The sequence below is a fragment of the Lingula anatina genome, chromosome 5 (genome assembly GCF_051362555.1).
Source record: "Lingula anatina isolate TDL-2025a chromosome 5, LinAna3.0, whole genome shotgun sequence".
Taxonomy (NCBI): domain Eukaryota; kingdom Metazoa; phylum Brachiopoda; class Lingulata; order Lingulida; family Lingulidae; genus Lingula; species Lingula anatina.
Window position 1 is genome coordinate 10135937 of NC_141771.1, and position 18314 is coordinate 10154250.

The following is an 18314-nucleotide window of genomic DNA, read 5'->3' on the forward strand; positions in this document are numbered from 1 at the left end:
AATGTCAATAAACACCCTTCCCCCTTCCCAACAATGCAAAACAATCAAACTAACTTTGTTAAAACTTTATTATAATATTATAAAATCTGAAGGCTACTATACCTTTCTGTACATTTACATAAACAGCACTGAATTCAACATGGTATACAGTAAACCATTATTTTTAACATAAGGAAAAATATTCATCTTTTTCATATTAAATCATAACATTCCCAGGCTTAGTTTCATTAAGCAATACCTAACCTGCAGTTTGCAAGCACAAATACACAAAAATAGTTTGTTATAAATAGTTGTTTTCAGTATCTCTATATACAAATGACATTCAGCACCATGGCTTTGATATTACTGTAACATTAGCATCCTGGGGTATTTCAGCTTTACACTAAACATCTTACTTATGACAGCGTTAACACAGCAGCAGTGTGATGCCTTGACCGTGTCAGCTCCTTACGAAGTCCCAAACAACCTGAATACGACTGAAGTACACATATACACACACTAAATTTCTTTACTAGTACGTGTGTGTATATAGATAAATAGTAATCCTTACACAGAATACAGAACAGTTGAATGTTCATTTAAATAGGATAATATATTATTTTGACAATTTCATGGTCTGGTCTTACTAATTGAAGTGAATGGCAAGTTAAATGGGCACCTGTCTTTAAAACAGATGTCAAATGGGCACCTATCTTTAAAACGGATTATGTTTTCAGGTACGTCAAGACAAAATAGAAACATGGACCGAATAAGGTCTAAATTTAATAATTGTTCATCTATAAATCTTGTAGAACAGTTTCATTAGCTATGTTATTGTAACAGACTTGTGAAGATTCTTTTGTCTATAGCTATTTATATTAGTTTGATCTTACCATCCAATATTTCATCTGCTTGCAGTCAGATTTCATCAGGGAATGAGGTTGTGACAGGTATGACAACCTGTCACCCCCTCTGGTGTGCTATATTAGTCGCTTACATGGGGCCAAGTTGAATCGGAATGATGGGACTGAGCTACCCAACCTCTACCTACCACTCCTAAGGGAGGGGCAGGAAAGGGGGGGATCTGACCAAATAGCACACCAGAGGGGGTGACAGGTTGTCATACCTGTCACAACCTCATTCCCTGATGAAATCTGACTGCAAGCAGAGGAAATATTGGATGGTAAGATCAAACTAATATAAATAGCTATAGACAAAAGAATCTTCACAAGTCTCTATAAATCTTGTTTTAGAATACAGAAAAGACTGACCAGTTTCATGGTGGTGGTCCATCTATTTCTTTGCTGAACCCATCAGTTTCCATAACATAAAAAAACTTTTCTTTTTCTTTCAAATACCTGTTCAACTTTAAAAGCCCATGAAGTAATTTAAACAACATTTTTCGGTTTATGAAATGCTTTGGGAAGGTGAATAATAATTCCCTCCAAAATTACAACTTGCCAAGCTCACGTGGCCATTTGTCACATCCATGCTTTAACATTTACCAAGTCATATTTTACAGGAATCCTTTCAAAATACATCTTTTACCATGCCACTGTTTTAGAGGAATCCTTTCCCTATGTGTCTTCTCCAAGCCATATTTTAGTATAGCTGCTCCACATTGCTGCTTCGCGGAATGCGTATCTTATTAATATTTTTGATGATGATATCATGCAATGTAGCCTGAAACAAATCAAAACATACATATAAATAAAACTATTTCACTCCATTTTTAATTTGTGAAAATCAAACCAACTTAAACTTTATTTTAAATCTTAAAATGATCAGGATGAAAATGGACCTTTCAAACCTGAAAATGCAAGCGGAACCTGAAAATGAAGACGTGCAGATTCATAAGGGGGCCATAAATACAACACCCAAATATCCCCAATTTGATAAATCCTCAAGATTTTCATCCCAATGTCAGTGGCACACCTGGAAATATGCCTACAGTAGATCACTAACACAAAGCCATACTTACATATTGGTTTCTTAGTTCACAGCATACTAGCCGGAGTGTGATGAATTCCTTCTCATCCAGCTCACGGATACTTTGCCTGTAGTCAGCCTGACAGAATAATAAATTTAAGCATAATCCAAACTCTAAGTGTAGGAAACATAGAAAATATTAAATAGATCAATAGATTGGATGACAAAAATGAATAAATAAATCAAAATTAAAGATAGATCAAAACAATCATGATGTTTATTATAAATAAACTGCACAAAGTTATTCCTAGATATGTAACAAAAGCAAAATAAAAAGATAGGTTTTGTTAATAAAGATGGTGCAGAGCCATCATTTATTGTAATTATAATAATGATAATAAACAGAAATATAAAATAACAGAAACATTTTTCCAGCACTTCATTACAAAAAAAAAAAAAAAAAAAAAAAAATTATGTTTACCACATGTGGGTACTTGGCCACTTTTGAGATGAGTTTCCCCCTGTGAATGAAGTAGCGGGTCATCTGGTCTAAGAAGGTCGCCGTCTCACTCTCCACTTGACGCGCTTCTGCTAACGTGTCCTCCTGCAGGCCAAATAACACATCTCAGCACTTATATCAGTATATAATACTTACATAATAGTTATTTCTTACTTAACCTAAACAAAACTGACAACTGCTTTCAATAATTTGAAACTATTTAAAACTCAGTCTATTTAACTCAGCATAGAATAAATTACTATTTTAATCATTGAAATAATTATAAGTTCCAACATCAATTATAGCATTTACTCAGTTAGTGAGAGAAATATAACAGTTAAAGTTACATTTCAGTAATACACCAGATTGCATATTACATATTTCATTATTACATATTTAATCACCAAAAAATAATTGACTAGATATTGCCATCCACATATCACCAACTTCACACATTATAAATTAACTAAAGTCAATGCACCATTTTTTACCTGTATAGAAACTCCAAAATTATTGCCGTCTTCTATTCTAGGAATAAGATATGTGATCCACATCTTCACCTGAAAACAACAGGCGGAAGCCATATTATCCGGGTCATGAATGGCTTAACATGTACAGTACACACATCTGTATAACTCATCATCATATTGTCTACTTGGTGCAATGCAAAAAAAAAAAAAAAACAAGGCAGCAAAGCTGTCAAATGTACAGACAAAAAACAGAAAATAAAGATGCAAAAAAGGTCATTTTGTCAATTTTGATGCAATAATAAATAATGCTTATAATAGCACTGTCAGTCAACACTGAATTTTAATCTTGCACAACAGGTAACATGGTCAATAACAGGAGCGGACCCAGAGATATTTTCTGACAGTATTACAAAGTATCTATGTTGATCCATCCTCCATTTTGATGGTCTTCCAACAGAAAAAATAGATACCAGTCAATATAAACTTAATAACCTGACTGTCTTCCGGAAGACCCAGAAGATGGTCTCAATCCACCCCTTCAATAAGATTACAGTTTCAGGACCATGAGAGTTCAAATTCACATTATGAAAGTCTCAATATTTGAAAAATGATGACAGTGCATAAAATAATATTACATCATGTTTAAAAACATAAAAAACAATACAACTGCTTATGTAGAAATACAGAAAATGTGCAGAGCCCCAGGCAGATGAGAGCCTGCCTGGGGCTAAAAGTCACAAATGCAAGTGTTTGAGAAAAAATTATAAAGGAAAACAACAAAACTAGAAAAGCACTTTGAGAGTGCAGACCTCTGCCAAGGCAGCAATTGTTGATTATATTGATAATTGATTGATTATTGATCCGGAAAACCACCGAAAATTAATCATTGTCCTCTTTGGCCCACTTCCGACAGTTCCTGAAAATTTCTGCAAAATCAGTCCATAACTTTTTGTGTTATGTGGATGACAGACAAACAGGGGTGAAAATATAACCTCCTTGGCAGAGCTTGAGGTAAATATAATTCCAATGAAGCTGCTATTCAAACTTTTAATCTTCCAGTTTGATATATATATATATATATATATATATATATATATATATATATATATATATATATTTAAAACTTATTTGCAATATTAAACAAAATTTACCTGCACAATTATCACTGCTTCCTTATTATTAATCTAGCAAAGAGCTTTACCTTTGGGAGTTTACAGGGAAATATCAACAAGTGTGCTTTACGTAATCTCATTTAATGGCCTATTAAAGCAAATGACTTTATAACTCTGAAATTAATCTAGTGATACCCAAGGGTAATTTACAGACTGACCCACTCAAAGGTCTTCAGGCCCATAAGTCACACCTTAAGAAAAGCACAAAACCATAATGCCCAAAATAGGAGACTACCAATCCTGATGCAATAATACATTATGTTTAACTGCACAGTCAACATCAACTTATGCACAACAGGTAACACAGACGAAAGTAAAAGCATAAGGCTTCAGGCCCATCAGAGTTCAAGTTTATACTTAGAAAGTGCCAGAATGAGAAAAATGAAAATTTCACAAAAAATGCATAAATACAATAAACTTGATAATCCGATAGAGCTGGTTTTCTCATGAGCTGAAGGCCAATCCTAAAAATCGTACTTGTAAGTTTAAAATTATAATAAGTAGCACAGTTTTCTTTTCATAATGTTTGCAGTAGCAGTGCAAAAAGATTGTCAATTTTGATGTAACATTACATAATAAATTAGAGAATAATTATCACCAATTTTTGTTTATTGACTATAAATAGGATGGACATGTAGAAAATATGATTACCATTTGGCTTCATGTCCATGGGAGCTCCGAGTCCCATAATGAATATGCCAAAAAAGATAATGAATATAACACTAAAATGTATAACTTCCAGAAAAAGAAGCCAATTAGACTGCTTTTCTAACTCAGGCTGCATTTTAGTCCTGTGTTTCTTTTTTGAAAGTTTGACAGTCATAAGTAACACGGTTTTTCCATAATGGTCATCAAGGCAGCAGCACCAAAAATTGTGTTTTCTGCTATTTTGATGCAACATTACATAATGCTTAACAGCATAATGACCATCGATTTTTAATAATAAAATATAAGTGTCATGGATTTTCACAAAATGTGACTAGCACGGGTCTTCAAGCCCGTGGAGGTTCTAAGTCGCACCTTGGAAATGCCAATATGTGAAAAATTAAATTTTCACAAAAAACTGTTTAATTGCCAGAAAAAATTACCAAACAGACTGCATTGCCAACTGAAGCTGTATTTTAGACCCATGTTTCTTTCCTGTAAGTTTGAGAACAGTAATTGACATGATTTTTGTTAAATGGTCATCATGGGAGCAGTGCCCAAAATAGGGGTTTCTTCAAATTTTGATGCAACATTACATAATGTTTAACAGCATAATGACCATCAATTTTTAATTATAAAATATTAGTATCACGGATATTCAGGAAATGTGACAAGCAAAGGTCTTCAGGATCATGGAACTTCAAAGTCACACCTTGAAAATGCCAATAAGTGAAAAATTAAATTTTCACAAAAAACTGTTTAATTGCCAGAAAAATTTACCAAACAGACTGCATTGCCTACTGGAGCTGTATTTTAGTCCCATGTTTCTTTCCTGTAAGTTTGAGAACAGTAAGTGACATGATTTTCCTTAAATGGTCATCATGGGAGCAGTGCCCAAAATAGGGGTTTCTTCAAAATTTCATGCAATATTACATAATGTTTTACAGCATAATGACCATCAATTTTTAATTATAAAATATTAGTATCATGGTTATTCAGAAAATGTGACTAGCAAAAGCCTTCAGGCCCATGGAACTTCAAAGTCACATATTGAAAATGCCAAAATGTAAACAATACAGCACTGTTCTGAAATGGGTTTATTTCCATTTTTAACACTTTTTAAACATAAAACAAAATAAACAGTTTACTGCCATTTTTATATGACCAATGAAGAAAATTGATGAGATGGGAAAAGTATCAACAGAACAGTTTTAAATGCCCAACTTCCTCCATTCTGAGATTCTGAACATAGTGGATGAATGCATCTGACAAACTGCAATGATATGAGTTTATTTCCATTTTTGACACTTTATTACACAATACATGATAACAAGTTTACCATCATTTTTACAAAATCAACTAACAATGTTGTAAAGATGCAGGAAATGCCAAACAAACACATTTACGTATCTTATTAGTTCAATAATGAGACTGTTAACATGCCTAAGAATTGAATGTGAGGAAATGTGAAAAAACAGCATTACCTTTTAAAATAATGGACTGATTATGCTGATTTTCAAACTCAACCTGCGTTTTAGTAAGATTGGCCCCTCCTGTGAGTATAATGACAATTGGCCAATCTGTTTTTCTTATATTGTGTTATCAGTGTTGCATATATACTGAAAAAAGTGAAAAAAAAACAGCATAAATTCCCTATAAGTGACCCGATCGTGCTGATTTTCGAATTTGACCTGCGTATTATGAATATTTATCAGTTCTGTAAGTTTCAAGCCAAAGGGTAAAACAGCTCTTCATTTATTGTGTTATCAGTGTTGCAAAAATGCTGAAAAAAAGTGAAAAAATAGCCTAAATTCACTAAAAATGACCCAAACATGCTGATTTTCGAACTTGACCTGCGTATTATGAATATTCATCAGTTCTGTAGGTTTCAAGCCAAAAGGTCAAATGGTTTTCCATTTATGGTGTTATCGGTGCTGCATATATGCTGAAAAAAGAGAATAAAAAATAGCCTAAATTCACTAAAAATGACCCAATCACGCTGATTTTCGAACTTGACCTGCGTATTATGTATATTCATCAGTTCTGTAAGTTTCAAGCCAAAAGGTAAAATGGTTTTCCACTTATCGTGTTATCGGTGCTGCATATATGCTGAAAAAAGTGAAAAAACAGCATAAATTCCCTATAAGTGACCCGATCATGCTGATTTTCGAACTCGACCTGCGTATTATGAATATTCATCAGTACTGTAAGTTTCAAGCCAAAAGGTACAATGGTTTTCCACTTATCGTGTTATCGGTGCTGCATATATGTTGAAAAAAGTGAAAAAACAGCATAAATTCCCTAAAAGTGACCCGATCATGCTGATTTTTGAACTTGACCTGCGTATTATGAATATTCATCAGTTCTGCAAGTTTCAAATCAAAAGGCAAAATGGTTTTCCACTTATCGTGTTATCGGTAAAAGTGCACGGCGACGGCGACGACGGCGACAGCGGCGACGGCGACGACAGACGCAGATGATGGCTATATGTACAGACACATCTGTGTCTGTACATAAAAAAAAGGGGGGATTCTGAAATTCATCAGAATGCTACACCGAGTGCATAGGACCTTACAGAAGTCAAAACCAGAATATAAATCTGAGATTTCAAATTTTAGTGGCTTTTCACCTGGTGTAGACTTGCCCTTCAAGAAATCGACAGAAAATAGCTCTTTTTCAAATTTGAATGGGCACTGTAGAAAACATATAACAGCTAAAGCTCTCAAATTAAGCACATATGTGTGATATCATGTGAAGAATAAGTTCTGTAAATTTCAATCCAAGCAGTTGAGTACATTTTGAGACAGAACGCTTTAAATGTGCAGCAAACTGTAACGCTAATCCCTTCAAGATCTCGACGAAAACCGGAAGTGCGTCATGACGTCACTCGTTTGTACTTGGAAAGCTGCTGGGTGATTTTCCGATGAGAAATATTTCATGGCTTATACAAATGTTATACAAATGCCCATGCAGATAAAAGAAAATTCACTAATCAAAATTGAAACTGCGTAATTACAAAGAAAAACATTGTGCAATTCTGACCTCGACTTGTCAGTGTAAACAAAGTGTACTGAACGCATCGCCAGCAAGCACGTGAATGCCGCGTTTGATACTTTGTATCAGACACTTCATTTTACTTGACAACACAGTTTACGATGGGCATGACAGGAAAAACAGTGCAAAAAACACGCACTTCCGGTTTTCGTCGATTTCTTGAAGGCGTCGATTTCTTGAAGGGCGAGTCTATATCTTTAGTGGTCCATTAAGATTAGAAAAAAAAAAAAAAAAAAAAAAACAGACTTACCTGATTTGATGATTCCAGTAACTCCATAATACTTGGCTTCAATTTCTCTATAATTTCACAGATTTTGGGGTTACTTGGTGAAACACCATTTGGAAGACCAACTATCAGAGAGCCTGGAAAAAGAGAGGTGTGGTAATTAGTCAAATTTTAAACACCTCAAGCATTCCAATTATTCACACAGCAACCCACATGCATTTTCTGACCCTAAACAGAAGCTTCAAAATAACCAGATTGAAAAATGGTAGCTAGCACAATTCCCTGCACTCGTAAAATAAGTTATTATATGAATTGTAAGCATAGAGAAATCTAGACTTTTTATTTAAAAGGCCTGTGAGGTATTTCAACATTACCTGATATATCTAAATGGTTTTTCTCACTGTCAATTCTTCTCTTTTTGGAGGTGGGTTCCTCTGTGTCATTGAAAAGTGCAGGGTCAGGGACGGGGATATTAACGTCATGGTGGATTGAACTGATCCTCTTCAAACTGAACATGTCCGACTTAAAGAATACAACTTCATTTCACTTCAGATAATATTGTGATTTGTCATCCGGAGTGTTCATATAAATCTTTTCTTAGAGTAATTTATATAAATCTTTCAGTATATTGGTACTGACAGAAAAAAGAAAATTTTATTTCACCTCAGGAAACATTTCAATACATGTTGTCCATAAAATCCGTTTCTTAATAAAGTTTGCTTTTAATAAAACATGTGAACTAAAAATGTAAGTTAAAACTACCTCTTATAACATTTCAGACTATATATATATATATATATATATATATATATATATATATATATATATATATATATATATATATCCATTTACAAAATATATAAATGCATAAATAATAAGACAAAAAAAGTACAATTTGGTTATTTTGTGAATTCTGTAAAATTTTGATAAAACTTAGAGAAAACTGGGAACATTTAATTTATCTTTAAATGATCAAACTTATATAAATACTACAAGCACGTCCCCATTAATAGGTAAACTACATACAAGACAACATAAGATCCCTGAGACTGCTGTATTGATACTTACATGTAATAAATCATCCAGCTCCTTCACTTTCTCTGGGAACACTTCCAGTACAATGTGCTCAGCCTTAAACAAAAGATAAATACACCTCATGATCTGTCAGTCTAAATTTCTTTTTTTTATATATATATATAATAAAATGTTCTGAAAACAACTTTAAGCACGATATCTGAAAATAAATAATGATACATTATGAATATTTAAAATCAATATATAGAATTTTCATAAACCTCACTTTTATTAATGTTTGTTCTCTAATATAATTGATTTGTGATACAAAAATCTATATTCTAGAGGCTTATGCATCACTATGCAAACAGATCTGATACCGTTCAGCCCAGTTCAATCATTCTTTTCCATACCAAAATGTACCAGATCTTTTTTTTTTTTCTTATACAAGATTCTTTATTGACTCCAGTCTTGATGGACAAATGAGCATTCAAAGCAAAAAGACCACTACACCAGTACCAAAATCAATCTACTTCAAGGGCAATATTTTTTTTACTCACCTCTTTCTTACATTTTTCCTTAAAGTCTTTCACCTGCGTAGAGAAAAATGTATGAAATAAACATCTGGAATCTATGATATATATTCAAAACTAGCCCACACAGAGATAAAGATATTTATACTTCTTATTTATTGGTTGATTGACAGGATCCACTGCATTGTTATACTGTTAATTGCAGTGTTGGACATCTAAGAGACACACATGCCAAAGAAAATACTACATCTTGTAAAACTGATATACACCCCCCCCCCTTTTCCAATCAGTATCAGTTTTCATGTATTACAATACAATACAATACAATAAATTTTATTTCATGTCGGTTAGAAATTGAATGGAAACATTAGCTTTACAGCTATTCTCCGACTGTGTATTCTACGGATTTCTAGTCTTACAGCCACTAGTCTAGTACTATTGCTCTTATATTTTCAAGAGTTGTTAACTCTGGGTAGCTGTTATATATGCATAGAGCGGCACGCTACATGGAGAGGGATTTTTCGATCAAATAAAATAGACCAAACAACTGGCGACTGTCTACATTTCTCAGTCTTTTGTACGGAATCCACTTCGCAAATCTGGTGTCAAATTGAGGATTAACTGACTCTCAAAGAAAAATCAACAAAGAAAACTATAACACACATTTGTTGGTACAACATACCTTGTCATTTACTGCCTGTGCCATAATATAAAGAGAAATAGTTGTGATTTTATATCAAAAAGTCAAAATCTGGCGAAAATTTCAACAACGTGCGTTTGCCAAATCTGTCGTCTGTGCGCATGCGTGAAACAATTTCTTATCTCCAAAACGAAAGAGTTCTTACATTATTTTATTTGTTTTTATTTTATTACTATATGGGTATTAAGGGGAAGACATAATGTTAAAATTAACATGATCAAATTACGGACTAGATAATTATCAGTATATTGCATTTTTATTGCATGTCACATTGGTTTTCAATCCAAATAAACACTTTTAATCCCTAATGGCACGTACAGTTGCAAGTTATCTCTTTGTATTTCAAAATATAGATATCCCGAACAAATAAAAAGACAAGCGATCTGTCTAAATAACACTGTAAACCTATGTGTATTTTACCTCGATTTCTGCCATCTTCTTTGCTCAGTCACGAAAACCAACTGAGATTGTCAAAAGCCGTCTGCTCAAGAGTGCGTAAAATGAATAAGTACTTTCCACCGATATTTTCGTGAGTGGTGACAAGCGGGAAAGTATCAAGAGGGTCCGATGTGGTGCCTTGGAACACTTTGACAGATCTTTGCCAAGATATTGGTCCACAGCAGAGCTCGCGGCGGCCAACTTTCGGCTGATTTCTTTGCTTAACCCAAGCATTACACTTTTATGACGGGTACGTTAAGGATGTTTTGCACAGTGGGAGGGGCATGTAGGCCTGTGGCCAAAGAACGAATTTTCCCTGAAATTTCACCAGTTTCTTCACCACTATGGGGTCATGTCTAACACGAATTCTTTCAGAAAATTAAGGTCGAACCGTGTAGGATTTTCAGATCAAATTCAGGAAAAAAGCCTTGCGTCTTTTTTTAACCAGTCCTGCTATTTTTTAGCTTAATGCGGAAATTTAATTGTTTTTATTTTAGCCCATATCGCCATAAAGACACCCTTTAGGCCTATATATATTACACAGTATATGTTAGTTTTCAAACTTCACTAAATTTCCACTTTTTAATGACAGTCGGTGTTTTATTATTTTCCCCCATTTAATTATTTAAATATTGCATACTGGGATACCACCTTTCTAAAGTCGCTTTATGTGGTTTGAAGAAGGCTTTTGAGGAACGTTAGCGCGTTGATAATGTACGTTTGCCCACCAGTCAACGTTACGCTTTGTTATTGGCGAATAATATATATTTTGCTCACTGCATATAAAGAAAATTGCCGCAAATTAAGTTAATTAATTTGTATGGGTTACATAATTTTAGTATACAGAGATCAAGAGTAAACAATAAGGCCTACTAAGGATAACATCAAAATCATATAAATATAAAGTTATAATTAAAAAGATTGCTGTTGAACATAAAAATGTGTTCAAATGTAGTTTAGTTTTCTAATGGGTATATTAATAAAGCTTTTTTAAAATTCTGTGTAGATTAATTAAGTGCTCGCAAACTTAAAATCTAGATATAGAGTCTATGAAATCACATAAAGATAAGGTTTCTCCTTGCTGATGAAATCTTTAAATCAAATTAGTGGTCTATGACTAAAAATACTGCGTCTTATAACGTATACGTTTTTGGTTTTTTCTCTCTTCCCTCTCCCCACATGCATGTTGTTTGACAAGGCAAAATATTAAGTCGGCTCGCTACATCCTCAACATCTTTTACTGAACAGTCCCAGAAGAGTTTTAATTTGTATTGCACTAGCTGTTTTATTCAAATTGATTTTAAGTAACGTTATTTTTAGCATTGATACACCTTCACTCTTTTACCCCTTTATAAAACCCTATAGGCCTACTTACTAAGTACTTTCTGTTGACAAGGAACTTGTATGCTTGCGCACATTGGCAACATAATGACCCCATTCTGTCACATTTTTATCAGCACCATATGAACTCTTGGATATTTAGGACGCAGCTGACCATTCTTGTGTAACCCGATATCATTGTGGAGTAATAAAAGGGCCGTTGAAACCAGCGTTGACTGTATACGCCACATCACTAGAGTGGTCACAATGTTAGCATTCACGGCAAGTAGGCTAATATGGGTCCGCATATGGTTGAAGAACGTCTTGGCCCAACTGTGTTACAACATATTTGGTCTGAAGCTCTGCCCGGTCAGTCAGGACAGTATTCTGGACTCTGGTCACTACATTAACGGGAAAGACACGGGGTGGATTGAACCCTTCACTCTACTGATTAGGAGTTATAGGGAGACAGACACCGTTACAGCACATGGAAGGCAGACCTTCGTCGATGGTATGAAGTTCAAGTTGAACGTGCGAGCCAAAGTGAGGAGGGAACTTTCGAATAAAGCTGAATTATTTGCCTCCAAGGTACTGCCTCTTGGGATAAACTCTCCTTAATTCATGCTAGTAGTTTACCACGCTCATTAAGGGTGGGGGCTTACATTTTGGTCAGACAAAATTAGCTGGTGAACGAAAGCGATCGACCTCAATTTTCGCACAATTTTTTCAAATGAAAAAAAAAAAAATTACATTGGTGACATTGGTTGCTGGTGTGCAGAAATTTACATGTGACTCAGGGCAACATTGATACCGTTAACTGACTTTGTGCTTTGAAATTGCCGACACTTAACTAGACCTTTTTCTACCCCCTAAAAGAGAGGAAAAATCTGACCGACCCTAAATTTTAGCGGTTTTAATTGCTTCTTAGTCTAAGAATTGTTTAATTGCTTCTAGTATGATAGACGTCATATATTACAAAAGATGAATAACTTAAGTCGACCAACCCGTTTTACAGAGAGCCGCCGCTAGTTAAGAAATTTATCTGTTTTGTCTGACCTTCAGATAGGCCTCTTCGACTGCGATAAGCTCACCGCAGGAAACGATATATATGCAGGGGCTGTTGGGACAAATATTGACAATATCGACAATTTGTGCCGTGAAGGGCCTTTTTCTGATCGACTGTAATTAACTGGGTGATGTTGACATTTTATTTTTCAGTCACTGATATAATGAAGATTTCATTGTGAAAGTTTCAGATAACTGAAATTCAAAACGTAAAACTAATTTGAAAGGTGGGCCTTAATTGTCACGTCACGTGGGATGTTCTTTACAACCCATATTGAACCCCTACCCCAACCCCAAATTAGTGAGCGCGTCTTATTGCTTTCATTTTGCTAGATTCCAGTGAGGAAACCAGTGTTCGTGCTGGGAGTGATGCGATCGGGAACAACATTCCTGCATGGTCTACTTGCTCAGGACCCAGCTTTCCGCCCTCCTCTGCTATACGAGCTGCTGGACCCGGTACCCCCGCAGACAGGAGCCGGAACAAAGGACGACCCGCGCATTGCAATGGGCACTGCATTGACACGTTAGTATAGTGTATCTTGGACTGGGTTCCCATTAACCCGTCGTACTAGCTGGATCGAATTTTTGTTTAGAACGGTGCTCTGTTTAAAAGCGGTCGCCATGTAGTAACTGTAGTGAGGTCAAGCTACACTGGAAATCTATAGTAAGGTCCATCTGTTTCACTTACTATATATATATATATATATGGTATTTCAAACCCTTGACCTCCTTTTCTTATATTATATCCGATATTATTTTGAATACAATGTATCTTGAAAGGTTGTCTGGGCCTAACAAACTTTCAAAACCCCGGGCGAGCCCTTATAATATCATTTCAGTCACTTTCAATAAAACATCCATGCGTGCTCTCGTTCAAGAAGCTACCAAATCTGCAAAAGATGTTCATAAGAAAATTATGTCACTTCTACATGTTATAGGTGCCATAAATATAGCTGATCCCGATTTCTCCGTAAAACATGAAATTGGTGCTGAACTTCCACACGAGTGTTTCCACTTGCTGGCGGCAATGCGGTTTATTGACAAGAAGGAGTTCCTCCACGGTTCCAACATCAGTGCCTATCAGGAGTGGTGGAAGACAGCCTTGACTGGGGACTACATGACTGCAGTGTATAGAGAGTACAGGGCGGTACTGCAGCTTATGGCTTCCAAAGATGAAGGTTGGGCTACAGAACAAGATTGAGTTACTATTTATACAGACTTGACATTTTATATGGAATATTTTCTCCAAATCATAATTCATCAGTTTTTCCCTATTTTGCTGACTGATAAATGAAAATAAGGATTAAAATCGTATTTTAAAAACTTTTGATAATCTGTTCGATGTCATTGTGACATCAGTTCATTAATTGAATTTGCCAGTGAAGCAAACAAAAATACATTGCCTATTTTAAGTCATACGACAACCATTGAAAGCGATATTTTGGATCTCCATATTTTCCAAATTATCGTCTTTAAAAGAGTTACACGCCCCACAAAGGCCCCGCATGTCAGTGTGTAGTCACAGCAACGGTCGCTGTTACTCCGGACTTCATATTGCTGCTACCAGAGCTTTCAAGCGGCAAGGCATTCCTTAGGATAGGTTTTTAGAGATTAATCTGGAATAAAATTCCAGGCGACGGTTAAAACTTCTCCAATTTGGTTCATTTTTGTTGTAGGGCATGCAGGCCGTTGATTCGACGAGAAATGACCTACCCACATGTTGTCTATGTGGTTCAAATATGGCGATTTTGATGACCAAGGTAGCTGCTCATTCCCTTGGTTCATTAAGTTATCTGCTATAAAAAGTGCTATGTGTGAACCGGCAATCTCACCGTGCAACCTAAAATTGTTCCTAAGGTGTCCCCTATCAAATGATGGTCAAGTGGTTCCCAGAGTATTCCTTTATTTGATCTGGTTCAGGTTTTCATCGATGACTTCCATTAGTGTTGTGGCACCAATGTGTTATCCACTCCAAATAGTGATGCTGTCAATGACCCTAGTCACTTACCCAATTCATTAGAGAAACAGACTACGCTGTTTTGCTGTTTACAGTGGCTTCTTTAAAGGTCGCCTGATATCCTAACCTGCTGAAACCATTTTGGTGTTCGCTAAGAGCCTTTTGGTGACAATTTGCCCCTCATTCAAAACGGACTGGGTGGTTTTGGTTTAATTGTCGGAGAATATCCTGAAGGACAGCGAGTCCTGTACCCTGGTGGTAAGATGTCGATACATTGGGCGTGGTCTCTGTGTAGGTGCATCAGTCTGGGTATAACTCAATAAAACTATGCAGACCATTCCGTTTGACACAATAATCTGTCTGGCAATATCTGTCTTTCTCGCGCCATTCTGGCACAGCTTAACAATTTTATAAAACACTGCTTAACTCATTATACGCTCTGAAAAATCGACCGCTTGCATGCAAAATTTCAAATTCTTCGATACAGTAGTTGCCGACATATGGATACTTTTTTGACAGAAGCATGCTTCATCAAAGCCAAGCTTTGACCAGCCCAAAGGAGCACTAGCCAATTAAATCAATGCATATTACAGAATGCAACAGTGCAACAGACTTGGTAGTCACTTAATTGGTAACGACACACCTGGCTTCATACTTCTCGAGTCAGATATCTTATGTGAGATCTGAGTTTTTTGAAAAAAGAACTCATTTTTACCTAGGTAAAACTGATATATTCCATATTAAATGCCAAGTCTGTATATAATGTCTCAACAGGCAATGTGATATATATATATATATATACAGGGTATATATATGCAACACGATTATATTAACTTCTTTTAAAACGTAACGGAGTTTAATAATAATAAATGTTGTTGTTAATTTGTTATTTTCGACTCCCTAACTTGTTTTCGCTTTTTTTTTTAGCTCCTCGGCCATTTCTTCTAAAGGACCATATTCATTGCCTGTTTATGGATTCAGTATTAGAGGTATTTCCCGACGCAAGTTTCATTTATCTTGTTCGCAACCCAGTAGATCTGGTAAGTTTTTACAGCTGAAGGATGAAGTTCATGTACCAATATTAAAATAAAGCGTGTTCAACTTAGCAAAGGGCTACAACTTAGGGCGTCATGTCTTGAGATTTACATGTCTGTACCTACCGCGCGTTGGAAGTGGGAGTTTAAGGTACGTCTCTGCGCGCGTCTCTTAATGTGTTTTAACCGTTTTGTACTTCAGGTCAGTTCCTGGTGTTCCGTCTTGGAATCGCTGGCGACATTGTCCATTAAACCTGGGACAATAAGTCCACGCGAAAGAGGTGAACGTGCTCTCAGTGACCTCTCTTACTTTGCCTCTACCTTCGTCGACTTCAGGAAGAAATGCGACGCCTCTGGCACATCGCTGCGCTGCATGGATGTCTTACAAAGCGATCTCGTCAAAGATCCCATGAAGGTTGTAAAAGACATATACGCGTTCCTTGGTGTTCCACTTACATATGAAGCTGAAGATAAAATGGCGCTGTTTATGGATGAGCGACGAAAGTTTAGGGCGAGAGCAAAACATATCCATCGACCGGAAGATTTTGGAATTACAAAGGACATGGTTCTGGATAAATTTCAAGATTATGTGGAATATTTTGGCCTTCAAATTTGAGTCTCTCTTTTGTTTTAAAATTAAATCAGTGACTAGAAAGAGACGTTGGAGAAAACATGAAATGGAAGAGGGACAGTTGAAAATATGGAAATGTATAAATATGAAAATATTGAATATATTTGAATATATGGCTTACATATAACATTACAAATCGCCACATTAACTCCTCAACTAAGGCGACACTTTGACCTGTAATTAACATAACCTGACCATAACAAATAACCATAACATTCTTGTCCGTCAGTGGATGCAAAATTAGAAGCAATAAAATTTACGCACGTACGCAATAGTTGACGTCTGACTTGATGACGTTCAGTTACATGATATATAATATGAAACTTGCACAATAATTCTGCCTTGTGAAAGTTTCCCAGAGAACAACTTCACAATGTTAACATTTAGAAAGGGGTCTCAAGCGAGAAAAGCATTTTGCGTCTTTTTTTACGAATTTTCACTGACAGATTTACATTCCATGACCGTAATTTTACGGATTGTTGAAAAACTATTTCATTTGCAATAGTGCACAGTCCCGAGGAAATGGGATACGGACGCGAAGGCATTCTCCTCCAGAGTGTAAATAGAGAATGCACTGCGCAAAACATTCTTGTCAACAATTTTGAGAGCGATTGTGCTCATTGAGACTTACTGCTGCATCAAAGTTGGATTTTTGACGTTGACTTCAGCAACCCTTAAAATGTTAAGGACTATTATATGCAACAATACCACATCGTTATTTTATACGCATCTTAAAATAACTATGAAATAGAAACACGTTTGGTGATGCACATTCTTCCATGACAATCGTTGAGACAGTGGCGGAGTTAGGGGGGGGGGGTCAGGGGGGTCCTGACCCCCCCTTCGGTTTCTGAAAAATATATCACAACCAATATTCCCCTCTTGATATTAGAATTTTAACTAGCTAAATCATAGCTTTAAACCGTACCAACGGGCGCTGTTTGCTCTCCAGAAAACCAAAAAAAAATTCGGGACCTTTGAGCAGGCCCTAAACCCCACACCAAGGGGTCGATGGCCTTTCGTTCTGGATCAGCCCCTGTTAACAGTCTGATTGGTAAAAAAAGTCAGTCGACAGAATAAATAAAGAGACCAAGCGTGTTTTTCAGTAGTCATACGAGAACCCACCACATTGACGTCTAGCGCCTTTGTTCGCGTTAAAACCCAACTTCTGATTCCATCAATGGCGAACGTGGGCTTGACGCAGAAAATTTAATTTTAGTCAGCAGGCCCATTCCCCTAACTGAGCAAAATGTATCGTAGCATAGCAGTAGACCTTATTGATTTTTTGTGTGTAAAGAAAGACACCCAATGCTGATTTTTCAGAAAAAAAATCATATAGGGGAATCAGGTGTAACAGGAATGGAAGTCCGGGCTCGCTTATGATTAGTGCAGGCTAGTGTTGCTGTGGAGTATTGGGGTTAGTATGTGGACGAATGTCACCTGTACAAAGTAATGGGAAGCGGACTATGATTCCTAGCGGACTCCTATTCCTGTTACACCGGGTTTAGTGAACGTTCGTGAACAGTTTCAGTAACAACCTCTCACCTAAAATGAGCTATATCTGTTGTTATTTGCATAACAACAAGTTGTTCATCGTAGTGCGAGCTGTCTTCCCAAAAGCTCACTTGGCAGTTAGACAGAGACGGGT

General features: G+C 36.0%; 2 protein-coding genes and 1 long non-coding RNA gene across 4 annotated transcripts; 1 reads left to right on the forward strand and 2 right to left on the reverse strand.

The window, feature by feature from the left end:
• Positions 1 to 50: 50 nt before the first annotated feature.
• Positions 51 to 1203, reverse strand: LOC147761620 (uncharacterized). Its single transcript, XR_015334434.1, has 2 exons — positions 689 to 1203; positions 51 to 658 (listed from the first exon to the last, which is right to left on the reverse strand). It is a non-coding gene; the product is annotated as an uncharacterized LOC147761620 (long non-coding RNA).
• A 10-nt stretch (positions 1204 to 1213) lies between these two features.
• Positions 1214 to 10711, reverse strand: LOC106151038 (proteasome activator complex subunit 3). Of its 2 annotated transcripts, none has more exons than XM_087012524.1 (9): positions 10642 to 10711; positions 9549 to 9581; positions 9043 to 9105; positions 8349 to 8496; positions 7999 to 8111; positions 2899 to 2967; positions 2390 to 2512; positions 1961 to 2047; positions 1214 to 1662 (listed from the first exon to the last, which is right to left on the reverse strand). In XM_087012524.1, the coding sequence occupies exons 1-9, from the start codon at positions 10654 to 10656 to the stop codon at positions 1582 to 1584; spliced, it is 732 nt and encodes a 243-aa protein (XP_086868650.1). In that variant the 5' UTR covers positions 10657 to 10711; the 3' UTR covers positions 1214 to 1581. The 2 variants fall into 2 exon arrangements, with proteins under 2 accessions (XP_086868650.1, XP_013379567.1); XM_013524113.3 differs by lacking the exon at positions 10642 to 10711 and adding an exon at positions 10204 to 10350.
• Positions 10712 to 12109: 1398 nt separating this feature from the next.
• Positions 12110 to 16938, forward strand: LOC106151045 (uncharacterized). The gene is made up of 5 exons (XM_013524121.2): positions 12110 to 12567; positions 13378 to 13567; positions 13983 to 14222; positions 15929 to 16041; positions 16238 to 16938. The coding sequence occupies exons 1-5, from the start codon at positions 12247 to 12249 to the stop codon at positions 16649 to 16651; spliced, it is 1278 nt and encodes a 425-aa protein (XP_013379575.2). The 5' UTR covers positions 12110 to 12246; the 3' UTR covers positions 16652 to 16938.
• Positions 16939 to 18314: the final 1376 nt, after the last annotated feature.